Source organism: Hemitrygon akajei, chromosome 11, assembly GCF_048418815.1.
Source record: "Hemitrygon akajei chromosome 11, sHemAka1.3, whole genome shotgun sequence".
NCBI classification, from domain to species: Eukaryota; Metazoa; Chordata; class Chondrichthyes; order Myliobatiformes; family Dasyatidae; genus Hemitrygon; species Hemitrygon akajei.
Window position 1 is genome coordinate 109,791,032 of NC_133134.1, and position 14,268 is coordinate 109,805,299.

The 14,268-nt window shown below is 40.8% G+C and overlaps 1 protein-coding gene across 8 annotated transcripts in view; it reads right to left on the reverse strand.

Moving 5' to 3' along the window:
- Window positions 1-9,027: 9,027 nt before the first annotated feature.
- LOC140735898 (engulfment and cell motility protein 2) overlaps window positions 9,028-14,268 on the reverse strand; it is a 200,809-nt gene continuing 195,568 nt past the window's right edge. For all 8 annotated transcript variants that reach the window (XM_073061487.1, XM_073061485.1, XM_073061486.1 and 5 more), the window contains one exon: window positions 9,028-13,413. In XM_073061487.1, the coding sequence (XP_072917588.1) occupies window positions 13,213-13,413 (201 nt within the window). In that variant the 3' untranslated portion in view covers window positions 9,028-13,212. The remainder of the gene's footprint in view (window positions 13,414-14,268) is intronic.

Genomic DNA, 14,268 nt, shown 5'->3' on the forward strand with positions numbered 1-14,268 from the left:
TGCATGACTGATTGAAGTAGTACAGGAATAAGGTAAAACAACAGAATGCAGAACAAAGAGTTGTGTTCACGATTCTCTGGAGATTTATTTTTTGCAGTTGCGGCAGAACAGTTGTCATACTAAGCCGTGATACAGCCAGATTGGATACTTTTATGTGCAACATTAAAAATTGGTTAGCGTCCTTGAGTCAGAAAGGATAAGAGAAGGGAACATATAGCAGCCCACAGAGAGGGAGTAGAGGTGGAAAGGGTGGACGATAAAGGATCTAGTACTTTCCCTGTGCTTATGACGAATAAACTCCTCTTGGGCTTCAAGCCGGGTACAGGTGTCCCAAAGGTGGGTCAGCGGAAACCTGATTGGATGAGGACTAACCAGTCAGGTGGGATGGACGACAGGGATCTATATACCATTGGACGAGACATGCCCAGGCGTCATCTCTGAAGATGGCTGAGTTTGCCATTAAAACAACGATTAAAATCGAAATTTTTACCCCGGCTGTAAGCCCGAGAAGAGTTTATTCTGAAAGGGTGGGCAATTTCAAGTTCCTGGTTGTCAATATCTCTGAGGATCTATCCTGAACGCAACATATCGATGCAGCTACAACAATATATTGGGCCCAGGACAGTGGAATGTTTCATCAGGAGTTTGAGGCGATTTGGTATGTCACCAAAGACACTCGTAAATTTCTACAGATGTACCCTGCGGAGCATTCTTATTGGCTGCATCACCGGGGGCTGCTGCACAGGATCGAAATAAGATAAGATCCTGGCCATGCCTTGTGCTCATTACTACCGTCAGAAAAGGGGTACAAAAGCCTGAAGACACGCGCTCAGTGATTCGAGGACAGTTTCTTTCCCTCTTTCATCTGATTTCTGAATGGACATTGAACCCATGCACACTACCTCACTACATTTTTATTTCTATTTTTTTTGTACTACTTCTTTAATTTAGCTCTGTTTTATATATATACTTACCTACCAGAATTCGTAGTTTCTTTTTTTTCCCATTCTTATGTATTGCGTTCAGTTGCAGGAAGTTGTTGACTCCAGGTCTCAAAGTTTGGAGATGAGTTTGCTTTGAATTATAGTATTGAATATAGAGCTGTAAACTACAGTCCTTACTGTCCAGAGAAGTGGGTAGAGCCAGGTCCACCAAAGACCTATTTCAGTGGTTGGCAAACTGCAGTAGGTTGAGGTTGTCTGGGCTGGAATTAATGTTTGGTAATAACCACCCTCTCAAAGAACATTGTGATGGTGGATGCCATACCCACTGGGGGTCATTAAGGTGCATTACCTTGTTTTTCTTTGGTACCGGGATGATGCTGATCTTTTTAAAGCAGATAGGAAATGTCTACAAATACCCTCAGCAGCTGATCTGCACAGGATCAAAGAATATGGCCAGGGACACCACGTGGGCCAGATCCTCGGTGTGCATTTAGTTTTCCCAAAGGTGGATCTTAAGTCCACAGTATTAACTACGAGTTTGGGTGGATTGGAGATTGTTGGGGTAGTGTAAGTACTTTGATAATAAACTTACTTTGTATTTCTGTTCAAAATGTTGATAAAATGCATTAAGCTCATTGGGAGGGGTGTGCTAATTTGGTGATGGTGCTTGACTTTGTTCTGTAGACATTAATGCATGAAGAGGAACCGCTTCATCAAGCACCTCTGCTCCCTCTGCCAAAAGCGGAACTTCCCAGAGGCCAATCCTTTTAATTCCTGTCTCCGTTACCATTCCGACATGTCAATCCACAGCCTCCTCCCTTGCCATGAGTCATTTTTCGGGTGTGAGGAACATCACCTTGTATTCCTCTAGTTAGCCTCCAACCTGATGGCGAGAACATTGGTTTCTCCCTCCAGTAAATTTTTCCTCCTCCTTTCCCCCAACCCCCATTACTCCCCCTCTGGCCTCTAATCTCTTCTACCCATCACCTTCTAGATAGTCCTCCTTCCCCTCCCCCCCACCTACCTCTTTATTCTAGCATCTTCTCCCTCCCTTTCCAATCCCGGAGAAGGGTTTCGGCCATTTATTTATTTCCATAGACAATACCTTACCTGCTGAGTTCCTCAAGCATTTTGTGTGTGTTGTTTTGTAGCACATAAACTCTGGCCTGACTGACAACTGCTCTGTGACTCAATTTTGGGCTGATGTTTTTATTCCCAATTATTAATGGGCCCTCCTTATTCTTAGGCCATGATTTCTGTTTGTCAGCTTTCTCATGAGAAGAAATATCCTCTCTGCCTTTACCCTGTCAAAATACTTTACCTACTTGCCTATGATAGGTGGCAGGGCAGATGGTAGGGAGTCTGCAGAAGGACTTGGACAGATTGGGAGAATGGGCAAAGAAGTGGTAGATCAGAGATAGTGTAGAGAAGTGTATCATCATATACTTTGGCCTAAGGAATAAAGCTGTAGATTATTTTATAAATGGGAAGAAAATCCAAAAATCAGAGGTGCAAAGGGATTGGGGAGTCATTGTTCAGGATTCCCTAAAGGTTAAATTGTAGGTTGAGTCGGTAGGAAGGAAGGAAAATGAAACATTAGTATTCATTCAAGAGGACTAGAATACAAGAGCAAAGATGTGATGTTGAGGCTTTCGGAGATGTTGGTCAAATCGCACTGAGTATTGTGAGCAGTTTGGAGCCCCTTATCTAGAAAAGATGTGCTGACATTGGAGGGGGTCCACAGGAGATTCACAAGAATGATTCCAGGAATAAATGGTTAACATATGAGGATTGGTTGATGGCTTTGGGCCTGGACTTACTGGAGGTTAAGAAGAATGGGTGGGGGGGTCAAGAGATGTTGGGGACATCTCATTGAAACCTATTCAAATATTGAAAGGCACAGATAGCATGGATGTGGAGATGATGTTTGCTATATTGTGAGTCCATTTAGAACGGGGATGAGGAGGAATTTCTTCAGCCAGATGGTTGTGAATTGCCATGGACAACGGTGTAGGCCAAGTCATTGAGTATATTTGAAGTGGAGGTTGAATGGTTCTTGGTAGGAGAATGGGGTTGAGAGGGATATAAATCAGCCACGATGCAATGGCAGAGTAGCCTAACTCTGTTCCGATCTCTTATAGTCTAAACATGCCAACATTCTTGTTTGCAAACCCAGTCCTGATGCAGAATTTTGAACCAAAACTGCAACAATTCCGTCCATCCCACCAAATGATGCTAGACCTGCTGAGTTCCTCCAGTGGACTGGATTTTGTTCAATAATCTTGCATGTTACATTGAGGACAGCTCATTCTTCTAAACTCCAATAAATTCCCAACCCATTTAACCTTTCCTCAGGATCACCTTAGTGAATGTACAATGTACTGTGTATGTTAATCAAAATGGCTTCTTTGGTTTGCCAGAGTAGGAATGCCTTTATGTTTGATAAGTGTTTTCTCTCGCAGTTGTTTAGCTTTGGACTTGCTGATATGCGGATTGTATTCATTTTTTAACCAATGGGGAGTGTTATTTTGTCTTGTGAGGCTGCGAGCTTGGGGGTTTCGTGGTCTTTTCAGGGGAGGCGGGAAGGAGACGCCGAGGAAGGTGGACGTGCGCTGCACTGCTCAGTCGACCACCGGGGGTGGTCCCAGGTGCGAGGACGTGGAGGTCGGAGGAAAGTGATGAGGGGTCAAATGGTTTGATGGTTGAGCTCCAACGATGTGCACTAAACTGACTGAACTTTGATAAGTTGGCGCCTTTTACTTTATTTTCTTTTCCTTCATATATACAGTATTGCATAGTACTCTTTTAGTTTCAGTAAAATCTTTAAAGTGTATTCCATAACGGTATTTGGTGTGAGTTTTGATATTGTGTGTGTACGTGCGGCATAAACTTGATTCTCACAGCACCTGCGTGCACGGAAGGTGGGGTTGGTGAGTGGCTGGATCTCCTTTTCCCCTAGACATATACCAGCTTGTTGGGTAAGTGTTACATGAATATTCTCTGAACTGCAAACAGAAGATGGAAGCAAAATAGTTCACATTAGGAACAGAAAGAAACACCATTGTAGGAACTATCACGGGATTAGATTATCAGATGAAGGGTATGCAAAACCCTTCTTAAACAGATTTAACATCCCAACTAACTCCTGAGAATCCTTGCTTCCTGACCGCTCAGAAGAAGATTTAGGATAGTATCAAGATTAAGGTTATGCACAAGTGACAAAAGGAGTGAACCACCCCACAAACATCCCACCCACCCCAGCAGGCACCAGCTGCACCATCTGAGAAAATCTATGGTTCCTACATTGGCTTCATGAATTAGCACAAAACTTGAGTGAAGCAAGTCATCCTCCGTACTGAATGACAGCTTAATATGATCGAAGTCAACTCTTGTTGGAGGATAGTGCAATCATGGGAAAGCACTGATTGTGTTGTTCCAGTCTTCACCAGTTCTCTCTAGGGAACAGCAACCCAAGATCCCAGTTATCTACTTTCAGGTGCTCTGTGGGATTGAACAAGTTGCCATTCTAATAAGCCTCTGCTTCTAATTGTTCTTTTAGTATTCTTTCCCACCCTCTTCCTCAAAGTGATAAGACAGTAAGCAACATGAGATTTCAGTAAATGTCCAGTTATCCATTTAAATGAGGCATTTGGATTTGTCTGCCCAAAAACCAAGTGACTAATTGTAAGATGAAAGATCAAGAACAAATAGTGTAAACACCATATGGCACCTGTAGTTTGTCTTCCGAAAAAAATAAATTTAACTCTAACCAAAATTCATCTATTAAAACATTTAAAACAAAAAAAAAATGGTGTCAACTTTCCTGGTGCTGCATTTATCTAGGCAACTACAGAATATTGTATCGAAACCCTATATGCCTTGTAGATGATGGCACAAAATCACAGCAGGAAAAATGGTTCAACTGGGGATTACAGGAAAAATGACAGTATTAAAGCTAATGTAATGACGTATTAAGTTGCCATAAAGTCAAGTTTGATTTGCAACTTTTTAGAAATCAGTAACTGATGAATGAAATTGATAGAGAAAGTAAAATGAGACAAAACTAGAAAGAACATAACATAATGTCAGAATTTCTACAAGGAAAAGGCTAGTAAAGACAATACAAATATGAGCAGAATTTATGGTGAAATATAGAGGAATTAAGTGAGTAAGCAAAAAATATGGCTTCTATGTGTTTAAAAACAGGAGGGCCATCACTTTGGGGATGTGATTGGCTGTGACGACTGCAACTTGATTGGAGATCCATCTGCAATTTGCATGCCAGATCCCCTGTGATAGAGTTCATAAGACATAGGAACAGAATTAGGCCATCTGGCCCATCGAGTCTGCTCCACCATTCAATCATAGTTGATCCCTTTTTCTATCTCCTCCTCAATCCCAGTTCCTGGCCTTTTCCCTGTAACCTTAGATGCCATGTCCAATCAAGAACCTATCAATCACGGTCTTAAATACACCCAACGATCTGGTCTCCACAGCCGCATGTGGCAACAAATTCCACAAATTCATCACCTTTTGGCTAAAGAAATTTCTCCACATCTGTTTTGAAAAGGTGCCCCTCTATCCTGAGGCTGTGCCCTCTTGTCCTAGACTCTCCCACCATGGGAAACATCCTTTCCACATCTACTCTGTCAAGGCCTTTCAACATTCAAAAGGATTTAACGAGAGCCCCTCTCCCCACCTCATCCTTCTGACCCATAGCCATCAAATGTTCCTCATATAACCCTTTCATTCCTGGAATCATCCTTGTGAACCACCTCTGGACCCTCTCCAATGCCAGATCATCTTTTCTAAGATGAAGGGCCCAAAACTGTTCACAATACTCAAGATGAGGCCTTACCAGTGCCTTATAAAACCTCAGCATCACATCCTTGCTCTTGTATTCTGGACCTCTTGAAGTGAATGCTAGCATGGTATTTGCCTTCCTCACCACTGACTCAACCTGCAAGTTAACCTTCAGGGTGTTATGCACAAGGACTCCCAAGTCTTTCTGCATCTCAGATTCCTGGATTTTCTCCCCATTTAGAAAATAGTCTGCACATTTATTTCTATTACCAAAGTGCATGACCATGCATTTTCCAACATTTTATTTCATTTGCCACTTTCTTGCCCATTCCCCTAATCTGCCCAAGTCCTTTTGCATCTTACTTGCTTCCTCAACACTACCTGCCCATCCACAAATCTTCTTATCATCAGCAAACTTGGCAACAAAGTCATCTAAATCATTGGTACACAGCATAAAAAGTAGTCCCAACACTGATTCCTGTGGAACACCGTTAGTCACTGGCAGTCAATCAGAAAAGGATTTTATTCCCACTTACGACCTCCTACCAATCAGCCAATGCTTGAACCATGTTAGTAACTTCACTGTAATATCATAGGTCCTTAACTTGGTAAGCAGCCTCATGTGTGGCATCTTGTCAAATACCTTCTGAAAGTCCAAATATACAGCATCCACTGCATCCCCTTTATTTATCCTACTTGTAATCTCCTCAAGGAATTCCAACAGTTTCGTCAGGCAGGATTTTCCCTGAAGGAAACCATGCTGATTTTGTACTATCTTGTCCTGTGTCACCAAGTACACCACCTCATCCTTAACAATTGACTCTAACATCTTCCCAATCACTGAGGTCAGGCTGACTAGTCTATAATTTCCTTTCTGCTGCCTTCCTCCTTTCTTATAGTGGAGTGACATTTGCAATTTTCCAGTCCTCTAGCACCATGCCAGAGTCCAATGATTTTTGAAAGAGTCAACTGAAAGTGAATTCAGAAAGACACTGGATGATGTCACAACAGTGTTCAGGGATGCCATTGGAAAACTCAAACATATCACAAGTAAAATAGTGTTAAATGAAAATGCCACACCCAAGTTTTACAAAGCCCATCCAGTTCCTTATACCATCTGTGATAATGTAGCCAGTGAGCTAGATCGCTGAAGGAATTCTTTGCAAGGTTGAGTGGAGCCTATGGGCAACACCAGTGGTCCCACTAGCCACAAAGAATGGGTCTATCAAGATCTCTGGTGATTTTAAGTTCACCATCAACCCAGTACAGTACTGAAATTAGATCAATACCCTCTGCTCAGGATTGAGGATATCTTTGCAAACCTTTCTGGAGAAAATCACTTCAGCAAAGTAGACTTGGCTGAGACGTGCCTACAGAAGGAGATGGAAGCAGAGTCTGAAGTATTTCTCATGAGCAATATTCAAAGGGCTTTATTCAGCTTATTATTGGAATGGCATCTGCACCAGCACTCTGTAGGCAAGGATGTCAAGGAGCATCCCCAAAATCTCATGACAGTGTTAAAGAGATTAGAAGATTATGGGCTCAGAGCATGATATGACAAGTGTGAATTCCTTAAAACCAAGCCTCACTTTCTGTGGTCATACAATTGACACACAAGGATTACACAAGGATGCTGAGAAAATTCAAGTAGTGGTGGATGTCCCAAGGCCAAAGGACATGCCACAGTTATGGTCCTTCTTAGAGTTTGTCAATTATAACAGGGTTTGGCTACAGTGTTCCACCCTTTGAACTCATTACTACAGATCAGGAAGAAATGGCAATGGGCAAAGCAGTGAGAGGTAAAGGAAATGGTGATGCCAGACATGGTACTCACATTCGGGGAAGCTTGCCATGCACTGTTCAGATGCCAACATGTCCTGAACAACATAACCAGAGCTGTCAGAACCACTTCTTGCAGTCAGAGTCAACTTCTACAACCACCACAAAGGAAGCCCCAGAACCCAAGACTGCTTCACAATGAGAAGTCTCTCCTACAAAGCAGTGTGATCTCTTGACAGGAAAGACATTATCTCACAAGAGTAAGCGCTCCTCTACACTGATTAAATCTTTAGGCCTGAATGGGACAAGTTAAAATGACATACAGGGAGAGCCAGAGATAGATGCATTCCATATTGAGTTGCAGTTTAGAGCTAAGCAGGGAGAGATTTGTATATTTAATATTTCAGTGTTATTTGAATAATATTGTAAATGCATTTGATTAAGCATTCTTTGTTGCTTACATAATGCATTGCAGATTATATGTAAAAGTATGTAAATTGCATGTCACCACACCACTACACCATATTTGCGCCTCTCGCTAAACAAGTTATTCCTGGCTCTGTGTTTTCCTTTGAATTAGTTTTTATGTTTCAGAGTTCTAAGACAATACTCATCACTGAAAGCCTTGTTAAAATGCATCAAAATTAGTTATAATCCAAAAAAGGAGGGGGGCTGAGGGAATGTCACAGCAGAGGCTTTGAAAACTGGATCTTGTCATTAGTAGCATTGCAGCCTTTCTACGTGGCTGGTTATGACCTTGTGCATCTGCTTTTATCTTGTACCATAAACAGAGCATTGAATATATTGGCACAGATGAAGGTCCCCTAAAAGTTCTTAGAAAGAGAGTTTTCCCAGTCCCATCCCAGATCCCAGTCCAGAAGCCAATTCTTCTATCTAAAGAGAACCCAGATTGAGTAGTGTTAAAAAAATACTTGAATAAAAACCTATATTTTTCTAGATGTTCTATTTCTGAGCATTTCACAAGAAATGCAGAGGAGAGACAAGAATTATGATGAAAAGTGATCAACATGAAATGTTAATTCTGAGAGCTCCAGAAAGTTCCGTTTTTATTTTCCCCGATCAACTCTCTTTGTAAATATGGACTTCTATATGGCAAAAGTTCATTTATAAAACAGTGCAGTCAGAGAATTAGGAAGTTCATTCAATAGCCTTTGAATGAGAAAGTGGAGATGTGAAGACAATGAAAATCTGATTTGAGTTGAATGAGGTGAGAAAGTATTGTGATGGACTTGGGTCACCAACTCTTGATATGGCTTTGCTTAAAAAGAGGTTGATGACACTTGAGAAAGATTTTGACATCATAATGTCCTGTATTAGAATTTTGCTGCCAAAGGCAATTAAATGGAGATGGCAATGAAGAGATAAAAACTTAGTGTTGTTTTAAGTGAGAGGTGGATAATTGTTTCTGCTGAATGTATCCAAGATGCCCTGTATTTTCAGCTCTTTGCAAATGGAACATACAATCAAACAAAGCACACAGTTGAGAGAGATGAAACACATGTTATAGTCTGTAGTAATATTCCAACATCACTGGCTCAGTGCACATACTGATAGTTAACCAATACTTTCTGTACAAAAATGAAGACTTACTATAGATTTCAGTGTACGGTAAATATTTCCATTTCATTTTTTTTCTTAACAGCTATTATAACACTGACCAATGAACAGTTTAACAGACAAATATTCTCCCAAAATGCGATTAAAAAGTTTCACTCACTGTACCTCCCACTCATCTGAGATTGTTACAAACGTTAAATTCTTTTGCTGGCAGTGAGTTTAAAATTTCAGCTTTTTCACTGTTTCCAATGGAGAGTTGAACTTAATTTAAAAGAAGTATGCTTGCTGACATCTACTGGAGATCCCTTTGCATTTTTAACAAGCTTTCTAGCTCACTAGGGTAAACCAAGTGGCTTTCAGTAAGCTTGTTTCAACTCAATTGCCTTGAATTACACAAGTGCATTAAGCCATGTGTTTGAATAGCAGAGGTTGTGGGAGAAACAGCATTTCCCTTCTAAAATGGTGGCATATTCTTTTAAAAGCAAGTATTTAGAACAATTTATTCTTTTCACCTTAATTGGTAAACGCTGAGACAAACACATTCACGTTACTTGCTCTGTATCCCTACCATGATAAAGATGAGCAAAAATCCGCAGAGAGGCCACTGTTTTGTTCATATGTTATGCACAAGAACAGGAAAAGGCTTAAAACTGAAATAATCTGGACTAGATTTGTAGTAACTGTCTTATTGTCAGTATTTTCACATTTTCCCTTTCTTTCTCTGACCTTCATATTAGTTAGAATATTAGGTGGTATCACCCATAAAAAAAATTACTTCCCAAATCTTCAGTACTGAAATCAGATTTTAGGTACAATTTTTAAAAAATTAAAGCCTCTTTATAATGTGTAATTTAAATTATTTTGCATACAGCTCAGTTAGATGGCCCACATGCTTTGTGCACGTTACCCTTTGCTAAGCAGACCACAGTGTGGTACGTATAAGCAGATATAATAGTTTTCTAAAGCTTTTGAATTAGTCCCAAACAACCTTGTCATTCATCGTGAAGATAAAAACAACTTACTCAATGTAACATGAACTGTCATTTGTAAATTGCCAACATTCTGTCTAATGCTGATAAATAAGAAATATCTGAAGTTTCTCCACTTTAGACAACTGGAGCTAAGAAGATACAGTACGAACCTGTGCACATTGCTCTTAATACTTTGTAACTCACCAATTTCTCTACAGTGTCAATTACTATTTCAAACAGAAAAACAGACAGCTGAAGCAACATTTTGAAGTGGTTACAGTTGTCACATTCTTGTCTTCCAGCAACCCATAATTAAGTAGAGTAAATAATTTCAAATCTGTCAGTTTAAGTTCAGCTGAGATAATAGTAAGATGGTTACAGCAGAGACACTAACCATGAAATTGTTTCCAGCCTGGAAACACACAAAATGCTGGAGGAACTCAGAAAGTCGTAGAGCATTTATCGAGGGGAATAAGCAGTCAATGCTACGGGCTGGAAAGGAAGGTGAGAATAAGACAGTGGGGGGGGGGGGAGAAGGGGAAAGAGTAGAAGCTGGCAGGTGAGGGGGAAAGTGGGTGGGGGGAGGAGGGGGAGATGAAGTGAGAAGCTGAGACATGATAGGTGGAAAAGGTAAGGGCTGAAGAAGGACTTTGATAGGAGAGGAGAGTGACCAATGGGAGAAAGGGAAGGAGGAAGGGCATGGATAGGTGAAGAGACGAGAAGGACGCAGAATGGGGGGGTGGACGGGGGAAGAAATTATCAGAAGTTGGAGAAATTGATGTTGATGCCATCAGGTTGGAAGCTATCCAGATGGAATATGACGCGTTGCTTCGCCAACCTGACTATGCCCTCATCTTGGCAGTACAGGAGACCATGGGAATGCGAAGTAGAATGGGAAATCCTATCTACTGCAGACAGAGTGAAGACACTCAACAATGTGGTTCCCCCAATTTATGTAGGGCCTTGCCAATGTAGAGGTCACCGTACTGGGAACACCAGGTGCAGTAGATGACCCCGACAGACTTGCAGGTGAAGTGTTGCCTCACCTGGAGAGACTGTTAAGAGCCCTGAATGACAGTGAGGGAGCAGGCGTAGCACTTGTCTGGATTGCAGGGATAAGTGCCAGGAAGGAGATCCGTGGGGAGGGAAGGAGGGCCAATAAGTCACGGGGAGCATGATCGCTGTGGAAAGTGGAAGGGTGGATGGAAAGGGGTGTTTACTGGTAGGATCCCATTGAAGATGGCAGAAGTCAGAGAGGATTAGGTGCTGGGTACACGGGGTTGTGGCATGGCAGATAAGGACAAGTGGCAGTGGTTAGATGGGGTAGGGGCAGATGCCTGGAAAATGGAGGAAATGGGGGTGAGGACAGCATCAATGGCAGAGGAAGGGAAACCCCATTCTTTGATGAAGGACAGCAACTCAGCTGTTCTGGAATGGACAGTCTCATCCTGAGAACAGATGCGACAGTGATGGATGAATTGAGAAAAGGCAATAGCTTCTGAGGTATGGTCAAGATAGCTGTGGGTGTCAGTAGGTTTATAAAAGATGTCAGTAGACAGTTTGTCTCCAGAGATGGAGACAGAGAGAGATCGAAAAAGAAGGAAAAGGTGTCAGAGATGTACCAATTGAATCTGAGGACAAGGTGGGAGTTGGAGGTAAGGTTGATGAATTCCATAGATGCACAAAGCAATGCAGAGCAGAAAGAATTGGGGAGTATTACAAATGAAGGATTGGAACATAGACTGTTCCAGGTAGTCAACAAAAAGGCAAGCATAGCTGGGGTTCGTACGGGTGCCCATGGCTACACCTTGGGTTTAGAGAAAGTGGGAGGAGTGTAAATTGAGTGTAAGGACCAATTACGCAAGAGGGAGGAGAATGATCTTTTTCTGATTACAATAAAACAGGTTTGCCTTTGTGAACAGTAAATCTCCCTGCAGTATTTACATTGCCTTAAGATTAAAATTATTTCTGATTCAAGTGGAATATCTATAACTAAGGATTAATGGTTACCTTAAATACGGTAACATTGGAACTATCTAAAGCAAAGAATCTTTATTGACTAGTTTAATTCAGTAATAATTTTAATGATGTTTGAATCTGTATGCTTGTTTATTATTCAAGTGCTATTTGAGTTCAGTGCCCATAATCTAGTCAAATTTTTTCATAAACTTTGCCAACACAAAGTAAGTACTTTTAGTGTCTTCAGCATAATCTCTTCAAGTACCCATTTAATTCTTCCGCAAAAAGTCCCAGATCGAAAGCTGGAACCAAGGCAGAGATGGGAAGTGATGAAACTGATAGTCTTTCCCAAAGTTCAAATGGTATTAAACATGCCTAGCGCTGTACAACACATGTGTGTAACATGCGCTCATAGACTTTAAAACATTATAGGGCCTTGGCATATGTAAATAGACTTGTATCATAAATCACATTAAAAGAGAAAAATTGAAGTTTGAGCAGACTATGAACAACTTTGTATCATAGAACAGGTTAATGTTCAATCATGACCCTTCTCCCCACCATTTCTGCCAGCTTTTCCAGTTGTCTTTGCATCTCCCTTCACAACTGGAAAGCCAATGGCTTGCCAGCAGAATTCAGATGGAGAAGAATAAATTTTGACTAAGGAGATCGGTTAAAGCCGTCAAACATCAGGAAGCATTCTCAGGCAACAATTTTGAAGATACTCCCATGTAACAGAAAGTGCATAGGCTCTCTTAGTAAATATTTGTTGCGTACAGGATTAAATACACAAACAGAATCCAAATGGTGGAATAATGTTTGATAGAGGATTGTCTAATTACAGTGAAAAAATCTAGTTAACTTGATAGAACATTAACCAACATATAAACTTCACTGTACCAAATCACATTATTCACCAAATTCCTATATCTGTCAAAAATATTAAGCATAGAACTCTTTTTAAAAAGGGACCAGTATTCTGTCTGAGACCCTACTACAGATGAGAAATACAATATGCTGTTCTTTTGCTCCTTGTTATGCTGTTTTACCACAGATTACAGAACTTAGCATGTTTCTTAACAAAGGGAGATCTTTCTAACAACTGTTGAAATAGGGCATTATTCATTGTTTTAAATTCATTTTCTTTTGTGCTTGCCAGGTGCTGGTCACACTACTGTTCAGCCATAGTGATACACAAAGTCATAGCTGCTGGGCTCTTTGGGAATGGGAGGAGGTGCCTCTGGAATCTGTATGTTCTCCAGGTCCAACAGCCGAAGTTTAATTTCCATACTCAGCAGAGTATCCAGATCATTCTTGGTCAGTTCACTGGTCATTTCTTTTCCCAGAAGGGCATTTAATCCATCAGTCCAGATACAGTACTGTAGAGCACACAAATAGAATGTTAAAAAAAGCACTTTCAATCTTTGCACAAGAGGAGGTAGTTTTGAAACAGTGAACCTTGTTTTGTCAACAGGTCATTTCTGACTTGTCAGGAATTCACGTGGGCAAAGACTCCAAACAAAAGAAATCTTTAGTCAGCTTAAAAATGGGATCTGAAACCTTAAAGGCATGCAGTTGCAACAATGGAAGCAAAAACAAAACTGCAGATGCTGAAAATCTAAAAAACAACGAAAAAGCAATAAACTAAGCAGGCCAGGCAGCATCTGTGGAGACAGAACCAGAGACAATGTTTCAAGTCAATGACCAGATAATTATAACCTACAGTTCACTCACCACAGATACTTCCCATCATCTCCTCCAACTTAAAATACACTTCCCTTTGCATATTTCCAGTTTTAACAACAGGTCTCTTAGCTGAAACATTGACTCGGTTTCTCTTTTCACAAATGCTGAGTTATTTTGTGTGCTTCCAGAATTTTTGTTGTCGTTGAAGTTCCAACCATCCTTTTTATTAGAATCGGATTCACCTGCCTCTCCTTTTCAGTTCTTGACAAATGCTCTATATCGAAGATCTGCACACAACTTCTCATATGTTGATGTTTGTATTTCCAGCATTTGAGCTTTTCTGCATAAAATTAAGCTGTGAACTTCTGGAAAATTTTATAACGATGTCTGCTATGCCAATTTACTTTAACCAAGGTTAGCTTCATAATATTGACGAAGGACACATTAAGACTGAGGTAACTCGTTGCATTCAAACTACTCCTTTTCATTCTTACAGAATGAAACTTTCAGTTATCATCTAAAAAACAAAGCTAGAGGTCTACAAGATA